The 13,396-nt window shown below is 45.5% G+C and overlaps 1 protein-coding gene across 1 annotated transcript in view; it reads right to left on the reverse strand.

Annotated features, from left to right (window-relative positions):
- Nucleotides 1-13,396, reverse strand: part of TGM2 (transglutaminase 2) — a 53,564-nt gene that overhangs the window by 19,145 nt on the left and 21,023 nt on the right. Inside the window, exon 4 of the mRNA XM_070744335.1 lies at nucleotides 2,789-2,917. Coding sequence (XP_070600436.1) covers nucleotides 2,789-2,917 — 129 coding nt within the window. The remainder of the gene's footprint in view (nucleotides 1-2,788; nucleotides 2,918-13,396) is intronic.

The following is a 13,396-nucleotide window of genomic DNA, read 5'->3' on the forward strand; positions in this document are numbered from 1 at the left end:
TTTCCACCTCCTCTTCCTCCACCTCCTCCTCCTCTCCACAAACCCCACTCCCTTCTAGCACTGACAACGTTCTCTAGCTTGGTAATGAAATGTCTACAAGAAAACAACCAAGCTGAGAGACTGTAACTGGCCTCCCCCTCCCCCTCCTCTCCACAAATCCCCCTCCCTTCCACCACCGATGATGTTCCCTAGTTTGGTCATGAAATGTCTGCAAGCTCAGGCAGCATCCAGGACCGTCTGTGGACCCCTCAACACACATTTGCCTCCAAACAAGTTTACAAAAATAGTTTGTGCGGGTCCATCATGTCCAGTCTTGGATAAATGTCAAAGCTTGTGGGTTTCAATGCAGGAGGAATTCAGCAAAAGGAGAAAAGGTGGCAGGATGGTTTTGAATTCGATCTCCTCCGTCAAGGAAGGTGTCAAGCCCGTGCAGACATTGGTGATCAATCACACACTGTCTGTAGAAGGCCTGATGTTGATGGGAATTTAGGAGGGGGATTTTCATGAGGGAGCAGATGCAGGCACAAAGCCTCCTTTCGAGGGGTTCAAGGACATCCTAGGCCCACCCACCTGGGTGGAAGTGGAAGGAGGACTGGCCCCACTGGCACAACCTGAGTGGGCAATGTGACAGGCTTGTGGGTGGGTGGGACAAGGGTAAAATGACCAGACATCCCACTTTCAGCGGGACAGTCACGCTTTTTGATTATTTGTCCCGCGTCCCGCTCCGTTTGAAAAATGTCCCGCTTTTTTTTCTCCCAACCAGCCCCCTTGGGAAGAGGCTGGAGGGAGGGGATTCTGGGCTCTCCGCTGCTGCCTCGCCCACCCCACCCCTAACCCAGCTTGGCTTGACTTCCGGCCAGCTGTGCAGGGTCTTGGCTCGCCCGTGTGAGGAACTCGGAGGACGGGTCAGGTGGCTGTCCAGGTCCACTAGGCAGAGACTCCGCGGGAGAAGGGAAGCAGGGGCTGAGCCTTCGGGCCCACTTCCCCACTCCGCCCTCCGCTTGGCTGCCCTTCGTGCCTGCAACGAGCACAGCGCCTGGAGCGGTGGTGGTGGCCAGTGTGCCTGCCGTGCCGTCCAGTGTCCCGTCTCCACCTGTGCCTCTCCCACGGCCCCCAGCATGGCTGGCCAAACCCCTGCCGACCTCCCCGTAAATGTGGTGCTGGGCGGCTTGCTGGAAAAATGGAAGCCTTGCGGGAGAAACAGAAGCTAGCGGGCGCTTTGGAGAATTCAATTCAATTTATTAGATTTGTATGCCGCCCCTCTCCGTAGACTCGGGGCGGCTCACAACAGTAATAACACCGTATATAACAAATCTAATAATTAAAAGACACTAAAAACCCCATTATTAAAAGGAAACATACACACAACATACCATGCATAAACTGTATAGGCCTGGGGGAGATGTCTCAGTTCCCCCATGCCTGACGACAGAGGTGGATTTTAAGGAGTTTATGAAAGGCAAGGAGGGTGGGGGCAATTCTGATCTCTGGGGGGGAGCTGGTTCCAGAGGGTCGGGGCTGCCACAGAGAAGGCTCTTCCCCTGGGTCCCGCCAGACGGCATTGTTTAGTCGATGGGACCCGGAGAACGCCAACTCTGTGGGACCTAACTGGTCGCTGGGATTCGTGCAGCAGAAGGCGGTCCCGGAGATATTCTGGTCCGATGCCATGAAGGGCTTTATAGGTCATAACCAACACTGTGAATTGTGACCAGAAACTGATCAGCAACCTATGCAGACTGCAAAGTGTTGGTGTAACATGGGCAGAAGTACAACCAGGCCTTTGAACTTGCAGCCTTGGTCCCCGCAGCACTCGACTCGGAAATGGCCGCCTTTGAGGTCAGCGAACTGGCTTTCCAATTGACCTCTCCCTCCCACCCACGCCTTGCCCCCTCCTGGGAAACACTGTGCAGAGCCAGGGGATTCTTGGGGCGGAGGGGAGGGTGCGAGGCGTGTGGGGGGGGGCTTGTCAGCCCATCATACCCCCCCGACTGTGTCTCAACAGGAGAGAGTCCGCACTCAGGACATGATTCCCAAGGAAAGTTCCTTTCAGTAGAGCAGCCTACCTTTAAAGCGCAGCACTGGGGAGGAAGGGAAAGAGAGAGAAATGGAGGAAGAGAGAAAGAAAGAGAACAAGAGGGAGGGAAGGAAGAGAGAAAGAGAGAGAGAAAGAAAGAGGGAGAGAGAAAGAGAGAAAAATAGAAAGAGAGGGAGGGAGAGAGAGAAAGAGAGAGAGGGAGGGAAGGAGGGAGAGAGAGAGAGAGAAAGAAAGAGAGCAAGAGGGAGGGAAGGAAGAGAAAAAGAGGGAGAGAGAGAAAGAGGGAGAGAGAAAGAGAGAGAAATAGAAAGGGAGGGAGGGAGGGAGAGAGAGAAAGAGAGCGTGGGAGGGAAGGAGGGAGAGAAAGGAAGGAAGGAAGAGAGAGAAAGAAATAGAGAGAAAGGGAGGAAGAGAGAGAGAATTTTTTTCTAATTTTTTTTGGCTAAATTTTTTTCAGCCCCCCCCCCCCCCCCCCCCCCGCTCAATGGTGTCCTTCTTTCCTCTTTCCCAATCTTAAAACCTGATCACTTTAGACAAGGGAGGTGAACTTTCAACTGGGGGGGGACTGTTCCCAGTGTGGGGGCCAGGATGGCTCCAGAAATAAATTGGAACTTTTGAAGAGCACTTTGACTCGGACTTTGATTTAGTTCGGATGTGACCTGGAACTTGGACCAAAGGGCTGGTCCAACCCGGCCCAGGAATCCCTTCTGCCCTTTGTCCTTTAGTGGAGGTCAAAGATTTGTGTGGTCTTACCATGGCGCTCACCACCCTGCTGACATAGACTGGGCTGTTGCGGCGAGAACAGTCCTTGTCTTGATTGAGGAGGAACTTGGGGTTGGTGTCCAGGACCTGCAGGCTGATGTTCAAAATGTCCTCTTCAAACTATTTTGGGGAGACAAGAAGATGAGAGAAGTGAGATGGAGCTGGTGGCCTTCAAACAGAAACATCGAGTCCTCCGATAGTCACGAAACTCATCAATGGAGTCCTCACCTTGCGGCTGAACCCTAAATAGCCAGAGAATGAGGAGGAGCATTGATCTCACAGCTCTAATTTTGACTGACTCCCTTAGAATCGGCAGAAGTCCCTGAGATAAGAATTCCATTCTTCATGGTTGGTAATTCAACATAATTAAACTAAATAGTCCCACATCCATCTCCGATCATCCATCACTCACATTGAAAGTTGACTTCACACTCCCTTCCTTCCTTCCTTCCTTCCTTCCTTCCTTCCTTCCTTCCTTCCTTCCTTCCAAGGTGGGTCAAATGAGGACCCAGATTGTTGGGGGCAAGAGGCTGATTCTGTAAACTGCTTAGAGGGGGCTGTAAAAGCACTGGGGAAGCAGTCTAAATGCTATTTCTATTCCTTCCTTCCTTCCTTCCTTCCACCCTCCCTCCCTCCCTCCATTCCTTCCTTCCTTCCATGGTGGACAAAATGAGGACCCAGATTGTTGGGGGCAAGAGATTGATTCTGTAAACCACTTAGGGCTGAAAAAGCACTGTGAAGCAGTAGATAAGTCTAAGTGCTATTGCTATTTCTTTCTTTCTTGTCTTCCTCCCTCCCTCCCTCCTTCCCCTCCCTCCCTCCCTTCCTTCCTTGGTGGGTCAAATGAGGACCCATATTGTTGGGGGCAAGAGGCTGATTCTGTAAACTGCTTGGAGAGGGCTGCAAAAGCACTAGGTAGCTGTATATGTCTAAATGCTATTGCTATTGTAAGGGGGATTTATATCTATCTGTCTGTCAATCTATCTGTCAAGCCAACCTTCATTTTCTCATTCTCTGTTAAACCGGGCTGAGGGAGAGGGCAGCCAAGCGTTCAACTCCATCACCTAACATATACATTTCCTTCCAAGCGCTTTGTGTGCCCAGGATTACAGATGTTTCCCTCTCAGACACGGATTTGAAGCTGCCTCCGGAGTGGAGCAGGACAGAACTTGAAAAATATTTGGCGTTTCTCGTAAGCAATTAGCCAGAAGAAGCTGCCTTTTGTTCTGTCAATCACCTGGAACGTACCTGGAGGAAACAACAAATCTCACCCAAAAATCCCCTCCTGACCACAAAGTCCAAAAACGTTGCCAGAAACTGAGACACTTCCTGCCCAACAGACTGCCACCAAATCCACGAAAAACAGTTCAGAAACAATTTAAAATCAGCAATTAAACAATTTGAAAGTTTTTCTAAAAAAAAAATTATGCATTTTTAATGGGTATCCAAGTAGCTTCAAGTCCTAAGAGAAGTTGACCAATCAGAGAAGTTGCCACAAAAACACCCCTGAAGAAAGCCTGTGGTCAACAAAGAAACATAGAAACCTAGAAGATTGACGGCAGAAAAAGACCTCCTGGTCCATCTAGTCTGCCCTTATAATATTTTTTAAAATCAATTTATTGGATTAGAAGATCTCTAAGGTCCCTTCCATCCCTACAACTCTATGTTTCTATGAAGGTAAAATAGCCTACTGAAGTTGGTGGACTTTCTGCACTTGTTGGTACATCTAAAAATAGGGCTGGCCTTTTTAGCAATGGCCTTCCAGGACTGGCTTGGCTTCAGCTTTGGATTGGAAAAAACACCCACATTGGACTCAGGCTTTGCCTCTTTCTCACCCTCGATAATAATATTGCTTCTTGTCTTGTCCTCAGGTGCTTTGGAGAAGAGGTTGACTCCTTCTTCTTTGGGGTAACCCCTGAGATATTGGAAGGCTGCTATCCTATCTCCCCTGGCCCTTCTTTTCATTAAACTAGATAGAACCAGATCATCATCATCATCATCATCATCGCAACAACAACAACAATTTTTTGTGGAGAAAAAGAAAGTAGGGATCATTGACATCACAATCCCAGGAGACAGCAGAATTGAGGAGAAGCAGCTAGAGAAATTAGTGAAATACGAAGATCTAAAAATCGAGCTGCAACGACTCTGGCATAAGCCAGTGAAAGTGGTCCCAGTGGTCCTTGGCACGCTGGGCGCAGGGCCAAAGGATCTCAGCGGTCATTTGAAAACCATCAGAATTGACAAAATCTCCATCTGTCAATTGCAAAAGGCGGCTTTACTGGGATCGGCAAACATAATTTGCCGCTACATCATGCAGTCCTAGGAGCTTGGGAAGCGCCCGACTGGTGATGAAATACGAAATCCAGCATAGTGATCTCATTTGCTGTGTTGTCTTGTTGAAATAACAACAACAACAACAACAACAACAGAGTTGGAAGGGACCTTGGAGGTCTTCTAGTCCAACCCCCTGCACTACTTCAAACAGATGGGTTATCTAACATCTGCTTAAAAACTTCCACGTTGACCTTCTTTTTTCTTCTGTTTGTCTGAGATCACTTTAAATCTGACTCGATATTTTGAACCTTCTCCGTCTTTTGGGAAGCCTTACTCATATCTCCTAATCTTGTGTCATCTACGGTCACTTAGTGTGTCCTCGATCACTTCCAAGCCCTTCAAAAAATGTCCACTGGTCTAAGATCCAGAAGGGAGACCTGTGGATTTGTAGCAGTCTTCCAAGATTATTTTAGTTAGTTATTTATTTTATTTATTTTGTCCAATACACAATAATACACAATGAAGGTTCTAGAGGATATAGTAGAGAAGAAATACGAGATATAGGAGAGACTATAGGACAGGGGACGGAAGGCACTCTAGTGCGCTTATGTAGGCCCCTTACTGACCTCTTTGGAATCTGGAGAGGTCAACCATGGATAGTCTAAGGGTAAAATGTTGGGGGTTAGGGGATGATACTATGGAGTCCGGTAATGAGTTCCACGCTTCCACGACTCTATTATTAAAGTCATATTTTTTACAGTCAAGTTTGGAGCGGTTAATATTAAGCTTGAATCTGTGGTGTGCTCTTGTGTTGTTGTGGTTGAAGCTGAAGTAGTCTTTTACAGGCAGGACATTTGAGGGGCTGCCACAAAGAAGACGGGGTACGATCAGAAGTGGGTTGCTTCCAATTCTATTGAACCAGTAACAGGAATTTCCTACCGCTATCACTACTGCAGCTAGGATTGTCTTTGTACAATTTTGGAAAAATCCAGAAATCCCGACAGAAAGTATAATAATTAATATACAGTATATATATGAATGTGCTGAAATGGATAGATTCATAATAGAGCTAAGGGGCCAAAAATATTCAGTTTATTATGAAACCTGGGAACAATGGTATCATTGGATTGAACGCAGAAAAAAAGCAAAGCAAAAATAAGAACCATGACATGCAGCTACGTCATGTATAATGTATAATATGTAAAGGCAGATGTATAATTTTTTTTATGTATTTAGTCCAATACATAATACACATTGAAGAGAATAGATATGTAGTAATATAACTAAAGAAACAAATAGAAGAAAAGATATAAAAGTATAGGTGAACAAATTTGAAAGGAAGAAATAAAGTTGGATAAAGAAGAACTAGTATAATGTGAATAGGTAAAAAGAAAATAGAACTTGGTACCAATGTGGAATTACTCTAAGAAATAGTGTAACAATTTGTTTTTAAAAGGAAAGTTTGAAAATCAATAAAGTTTATTTTTTAAAAATTAGGCTTCTCTGGATCTGATGGATCCAGTTAGAAGAGCCATTGGCCTGTTCCAGTTTTAAACAAGATCTTCTTCTCGCTCTCCGCCAAGTTCTCTCTGGCAGAAAGTCAACTTTTTTTTCATCAGGAAAGAAAAAATGTTAGTTCACCTGCCTTTTGTTCCCTACAGCTGAAAGACAACATTGTGCTGAGCGGATTTCCTGCAGGAGAGAATGGGGCTTTGACCTGTCGGCATTTCCCCCCCAATTTTTTTTTTCCTCGGGCTTCTTACATAAAAATGTAACATGCATATAACCTTCCAATGTTATATACACCATACATAATTCATAATTATACATTTTTACCATTGTTCATAAGCCAATATCTTGTTTAATTTTTTAACCAACAGCAGTCAGCCCCTCTGACTGTTTTCTCTCGCACTCCCTTCCCTCCTCCTACCTACTTTCCCTTCACTCCTCTTCAACCTACACATTGGCAAAAGAACCAGAACTCCAAATCCAAGCTGAATAAACAAGATCTTACAGACAGCCCTCACTCCATAAAAGACCTGAGAATACTCCTATCCAATGACCTCAGTGCCAAAGCCCACTGCAACAACATTGCCAAAAAGGCTTTAAGAGTAGTGATGGGCGAACTGAACCCGCACAATTGGGTCCGTACCGAATTTTGCGGTGTTCAGTATGCCGAACACGAAACCAAACTTTTTTCAAACTTCAGGCAAAGTTCGGGGTCGTGTTTGGCGTTCGGAGCTTTGACATCTCTGGCAGGTTGCTAAGGACGCCAAGGTGATCACTTCCTGGATTCCATGGAATCCAGGAAGTGATCACCTTGGTGTCCTTAGCAACCTGCCAGTGACGTCAAAGCTCCGCCCCCGGAATCTCTTCGTGGGAGGGTTTCCCCGTTCGAGTTCAGGTTCGGTTCGGGTTCGGCCGAATTTTGAGTAAAGTTTGTCTGAACTTGCCGAACCCGAACACCGTCGGGTTCGCCCATCACTATTTAAGAGTTGTTAACTTAATCCTACGTAGCTTCTGTTCTGGGAATCTCACACTACTAACCAGAGCATACAAAACTTTCCCCAGACCAATCCTTGAATACAGCTCATCTCTCTGGAACCCACACCACATTTCGGACATAAACACACTAGAAAATGTCCAGAGATACTTTACAAGAAGAGCCCTCCAATCCTCCACTCGCAACAGAATACCCTATGCAACTAGACCTCAGAGGTCAGTAAGGGTCGTGCATAAGTGCACCAGCGTGCCTTCCGTCCCCTGTCCTAATGTTTCTCTCTTACCAGTATCATATATATATATAAACTAAATAAATAAATAAATAAAGTAAATAAATAAACTCTCCTTCTCTTCCTCCCTTTCTACTTCCTCTTGAACCTTCTAATACTTTCCCCAAAGTGTCTTCCAACCTAGTAAGTTAAAATAATGAACAATTTTATTAGCAGACTGCTGGTGGTGCGTTCAACTTTGAAAACAAAACAACCAATAGTTTTTCATCTTTACTCGTGACTCCAAGAAAATAAAAAAACTTTTTGTTACAGAAATATGTCACCAAAAGTCCCACATGGGCATTTTTGAGAAGAACCAAAGCTGCTTCTGAAGGCCTGGAGATACCAAGTCTCAAACAGGCCCCCAGCTCTCCTCCGAGCAAGTCCTCAGGTGCCAGGTGAGATCTTTCAGGAACGACACATGGGTCTCCTTTGAGGAGGAGGAGGAGGATCCTGGCTGGGGAATCCTGGGAGTTGATGTCCACCCATCTTCATGGGACCAAGGCTGAGAAAGACGGATTCTTCCACAAAAGGGTGAATTTCCCACTCCCATCCCAGATCAGAAAATCTCCAGGGAAATCCATCCTTCAGGAAACACATGTTTGTGTAGGCTTTGTGTGTCCAATGCAAACAGTGTGGAAGGCCCTGCAGGCTGGTGGGATTTTTCTGTCCTTAAGTAGGTTCACACAGTTCCCTAGTGATTCAAACTCCATCCTGCCTCTGGGAATCAAGGCCTCCTCCTCCACACTTCTCCTCCTCCTCCTCTTCCTCATTCCCTCTTTTCTCTCTTCCTCTCCTTCTCCTCCTCCTCTTCCTTTCCACTTGCTCTCCTCCTCTTCCTCCTCCCCTTCTTTTCCTCTTCTCCTTTTCCTCTTCTTTCTCTCGCACTCCTTCATCTCTTCCTCCTCCCTCTCTCCTTCTGCTCCTCTTCTTTTCCTTCTCTTCCTCTCCTCTCCTCCTTCTTTCCCTCTTTCTTTACTCCCCTCTTCTTCCTCCCCTTCTTTTACTCCTCTTTCTCCTCCTCCTCCTCTTTCTCCCTCTCCTCTTTCTCTCCTCCTCCTCTCCCTCTTTCCCTGCTCTCTTCCTGCTCTTCTGCCTCCTCTTCCTCTCCTCCTCCTCCTCTTTCTCCTCCCCCTATTCCTCCTCTTCTCCCTTTCTTCCTCTCCTCCTCCTCTCCCTTTCCCCCTGCTCTTCCTCCTCTCCTTCTCCACCTCCCCTCCCTCTCCCTCCTTCATCCCCCTCCTCCTCCTCCCAGCATTTTCAACGGAGAGGTCACCTGAGTGGAATGAAAAAATAAACACAGAGCAAAGCTCCCTCTGTAGGATTATCTCTGGCCATGAAAGGCCCTTTCAATGCTTTTTTAAAAAAATTAGCTGGGGATGAAATTTAAGAGAGGGATTTAGATGCGAGACTATCGGCAGGTTTTTAAAAATAGATCTTGCATTCATTGGCCCTGTCCAGAAAAGGAGGACAGAGAGCCAAATGTCTCCAAGAACATCTAAACTTCCTGCTTGCAAACCTCAAACTCGCCATAACCCCCTGCTTCTATGAATCTCTTCCTTCTTTCGCTCCTTCGAACCTTGGCAAGGATGTACGAATGCTCTCTTTTTTAAAAAGTTTATTTACCCTTTTTACAAGAGGAATTTCACTGGACACCAGGACGTCTCTTTCTGCCGGACAGAACATTTTGAAATAGCCAGTCCTGACTTTGACTGGTGGGATGTTTACTCTCATTTGGGGAAGAGGAAGGGTTTTTTTAGACACTTGAATATTCCAAATAAAGGGATAATTATGAATTGGACTTATATGCTGCCCCTCTCTGTGGACTCGGAGGGAAGGGAAACACCAGGGAAGCAAATAGAAAGGATGATAGTAGTAGTAGTAGTAGTAGTAGTAGTAGTAGTAGTAGTAGTAGTAGTAATAGTAATAATAATAATAATAATAATAATAATAATAATAATAATAATAATAATAGCAAAAGGCCGCTTACTGGGATCGGCAAACATAATTCGCCACTACATCACGCAGTCCTAGGTGCTTGGGAAGCGCCCGACTGGTGATGAAATACGAAATCCAGCATAGTGATCTCGTTTGCTGTGTTGTACTGACATAATAATAATAATATTGTGAGCCGGAGTCCTTGGAGAGGGGCGGCATACAAATCTAATAAATAAATAAATAAATAAATAAATAAATAAATAAATGAATGAATGAATAAATAAACAAACAAACAAACAAACAAACAAACAAACAATATATAAATAATAAATAAAATAATAATAACAACAACAACAACAACAGCAACAACAGAGTTGGAACTTGAAAGGGACCTTGGAGGTCTTCTAGTCCAATCCCCTGCCTACGCTGAACTCTTTCCTACACCACTTCAGACAGATGGTTATCCAACATATTAAAAACTTCCAGTATTGGAGCATTCACAACTTCTGGTGGCAAGTTGTTCCATTGGTTAATTGTTCTATCTGTCAGTAAATTCCTCCTTAGTTCTAAGTTGCTTCTCTCATTGTTTAGTTTCCACTCATTGCTTCTTGTCTTACGCTCAAGTGCTTTGGAGGATAGCTTGACTCCCCCTTCTTTGGGGCCACCCCTGAGATATTGGAAGGCTGCTATTGGGTCTCCCCTGGTCCTTCTTTTCATTAAACTAGCCAGGCTCAGTTCCTGAAACCGTTCTTCCTATGTTTTAGCCTCCAGTCCCCTCATCCTCTTTGTCGCTCTTCCATGCACTCTTTTTAGAGTCTCAACATCCTTTTTGCCTCGTGGCGACCAAAACTGAATGCCGGATTCCAAGTGTGGCCTTCCCAAGGCCTAATAAAGTGGTGTTAACCCTTCACGTGATCTTGATTCTCTCCCTCTGTTGATGCAGCCGAGAACTGTGTTGGCTTTTTTGGCAGCTGCTGCACACGGCTGGCTCCTATTTCAATGGTCGTCCACTAGGACTCCAAGGTCCCTCTCACAGTTACTACTGTTGAGCAATGTACCACATAGACTGTACCTGTACATTATATTTTTCTTGCCTAAATGTAGAACCTTCCTTTTTTCACCACTGAATTTCATTTTGTTAGATAGCACCCATTGTTCAAGTCTATCAAGATCCTTCTATATTTTGCGCCTTTCTTCTGGAGTGTTGGCTATTCCTACCAGTTTGGTGTCACCTGCAAATTTGATGAGTTCCCCATCTATCTCAAAATGTGACATGCAGTTTATATCTTCTGCAAATGCAATTTATATCTCCTGATTCTGGATCGGATTAAGCACGGAAAACTGGTGGTTTGCCAGAACCTGGAGAAAACATTTTTTTAGCTGCTTTTAAAATATGAGTTGAGAGGAAGCTTCGATTGGATTGTCAGGTCAGCCAGGCTGAACTCTTCCGGGTGTCTTTTGCCAAAAAATACAACAAGTAGGAAAAACTCTGCCTTTGTTCCAGCTGAGGATGACAAGTAGTAATTCTTCCCTGTTGAATTTTTTATCATTTCACACCTTTGGGCAAAATCACGCCAGAGTAAACACTTCAATTATCTGCACCTACAATATACTCTGGGAACTACTGTCTCCAGCCTCTTTCTCTCACACGGGACGTCCGGGCTGAGATCGTTCTGCCTTCCTCCCTCTTGTCATCCACCTACTTATAGTCCATCACACCTGCTGTGGACTTCAACTGCCAGAATTCCTCATCCCCCATGAAACAATGGATGGAAACTAACCAATAAAGAACTGTATGGGGAAAAAAACATCACCCGAAATGGAATTGCTGCCCAACATTCTTCAACATCTTCATCAACTAAAAAAAAATGGCATGTGACCAGATTACTTGTAGGACCGCCTTCTGCCGCATGAGTCCCAGCGACCGGTCAGGTCCCAGAGAGTCGGCCTTCTCCAGGTCCCATCAACTAGACAATGTCGTTTGGCAGGACCCAGGGGAAGAGCCTTCTCTGTGGGGGCCCCGGCCCTCTCGAATCAGCTCTCCCCAGAGATTCGTACTGCTCCCACCCTCCTCACCTTCCATAAGAGTCTAAAGATTCATTTGTGCTACTAGGCTTGGGGCCGTTAGATCCTGACCCCCTGGCCGATGAATGGGAATGAACATTTTTTTATGGTTTGGGGTTTTTTTTAGGTTTTTTATATTTTATATTTAATTAATTGTATTTAGGATGTTATACATTGTTTTATTATATGTTGTGAGCCGCCCTGAGTCCTCCGAGAGGGGTGGCGTAAAAGTCCAAGTAATAAAATAAATAAATAAATAAAATAATTGGATCTTAGAAATTTATCTAAATTTAAATCTAAATTTATCATCATCGTTCAAGCAAACTGTTAAGTCCTCGACTTACAGCCTTACCAGTGTCGCTCACTGGACTGACAACTTTGCTTCGCATTTCCCGCGCTCTCCTTCCTGGGTCACCACCCTGCCTCAGGCTGGGCAGCTAGGCCAACGGGTGCTGCCAGAAACATCAATGCTACCAGCGCCGCTTCCACCCAGGCCTTCTGCTTGCACCTCAGGCGGGAGGGGGCCACGGGAGGCTGGAGGGGAGCTGGGCAGGAGAGAGGAAAGCTTGTCCGAGGCCAGGAAGGAGGAAAGAGGAAAAAAGCAAGGAGCCCAGACTCAGCAGCAGCAGCAGGGAAAAAAAGGAGATCCGAGCTGAGACCAGTAATCCAGGAAGTGACAGCCGCCAATCAGCTGGAGCTGCGTATGTATCTTCATTTCCGCCATTGGAACTGCATTCCACCCCATCCTGCCTGCTGCCCACCACTGCCGCCAGGGGTTCAGGAAGCTTCCCTGAACCCCCAACACTTTACCCTTGGATTATCCACGGTTGACCTCTCCAGATTCCTAAGAGGTCAGTAAGGGGCGAATACAAGTGCACTAGAGTGCCTTCCGTCCCCTGTCCTGTTGCTCTCCTATATCTCCTATACCTTTCTATTCCTATATCTCTTCTTCTATTCTTTCATTGATATGTTCTATTCCTATATCTTCTTTTCTATTCTTTCTTAGATATATTTCTCTATGAGTATCTCCTCTATAACCTTCATCATGTATTTTACTATGTGTATACACACACACACACACACATATACACACACACACACACACACACTAAAACTCTCATTGTGTATTGGACAAAATAAATAAATAAATAAATAAATAAATAAATAAATAAAATAAATAAACAAACCCTCTGAAATACAAAAAACAGCACAATGGCAAACCAGAAGTGTGTTTTTCCAAACTTCCGTCTGGAGGATGATACGGCCTTTCCCAAGCCCCAAAATCAGCTGGCCAATGCGTGCATGCACATTGGAGCTGACACAGGGCAAAGTTTCACGTGCCTTCCGATATGGCTCCACGTGCCACCTATGGCATGCCATAGGTTCACCATCACAGGTGTAGGGTCTCCTGCTTGGGTGGGGTGGTGGACTAGATGACCTCTAAGGTCCCTTCCCACTCTGCTATCCTGTTACTGTCCGTATGTATAGCCAAGATACTGCAGTGGAGTTTGGACTGGACAAATGCACCACGCTTACCGTCTCGAATGGG

This window comes from Erythrolamprus reginae, chromosome 3, assembly GCF_031021105.1.
Source record: "Erythrolamprus reginae isolate rEryReg1 chromosome 3, rEryReg1.hap1, whole genome shotgun sequence".
NCBI classification, from domain to species: domain Eukaryota; kingdom Metazoa; phylum Chordata; class Lepidosauria; order Squamata; family Dipsadidae; genus Erythrolamprus; species Erythrolamprus reginae.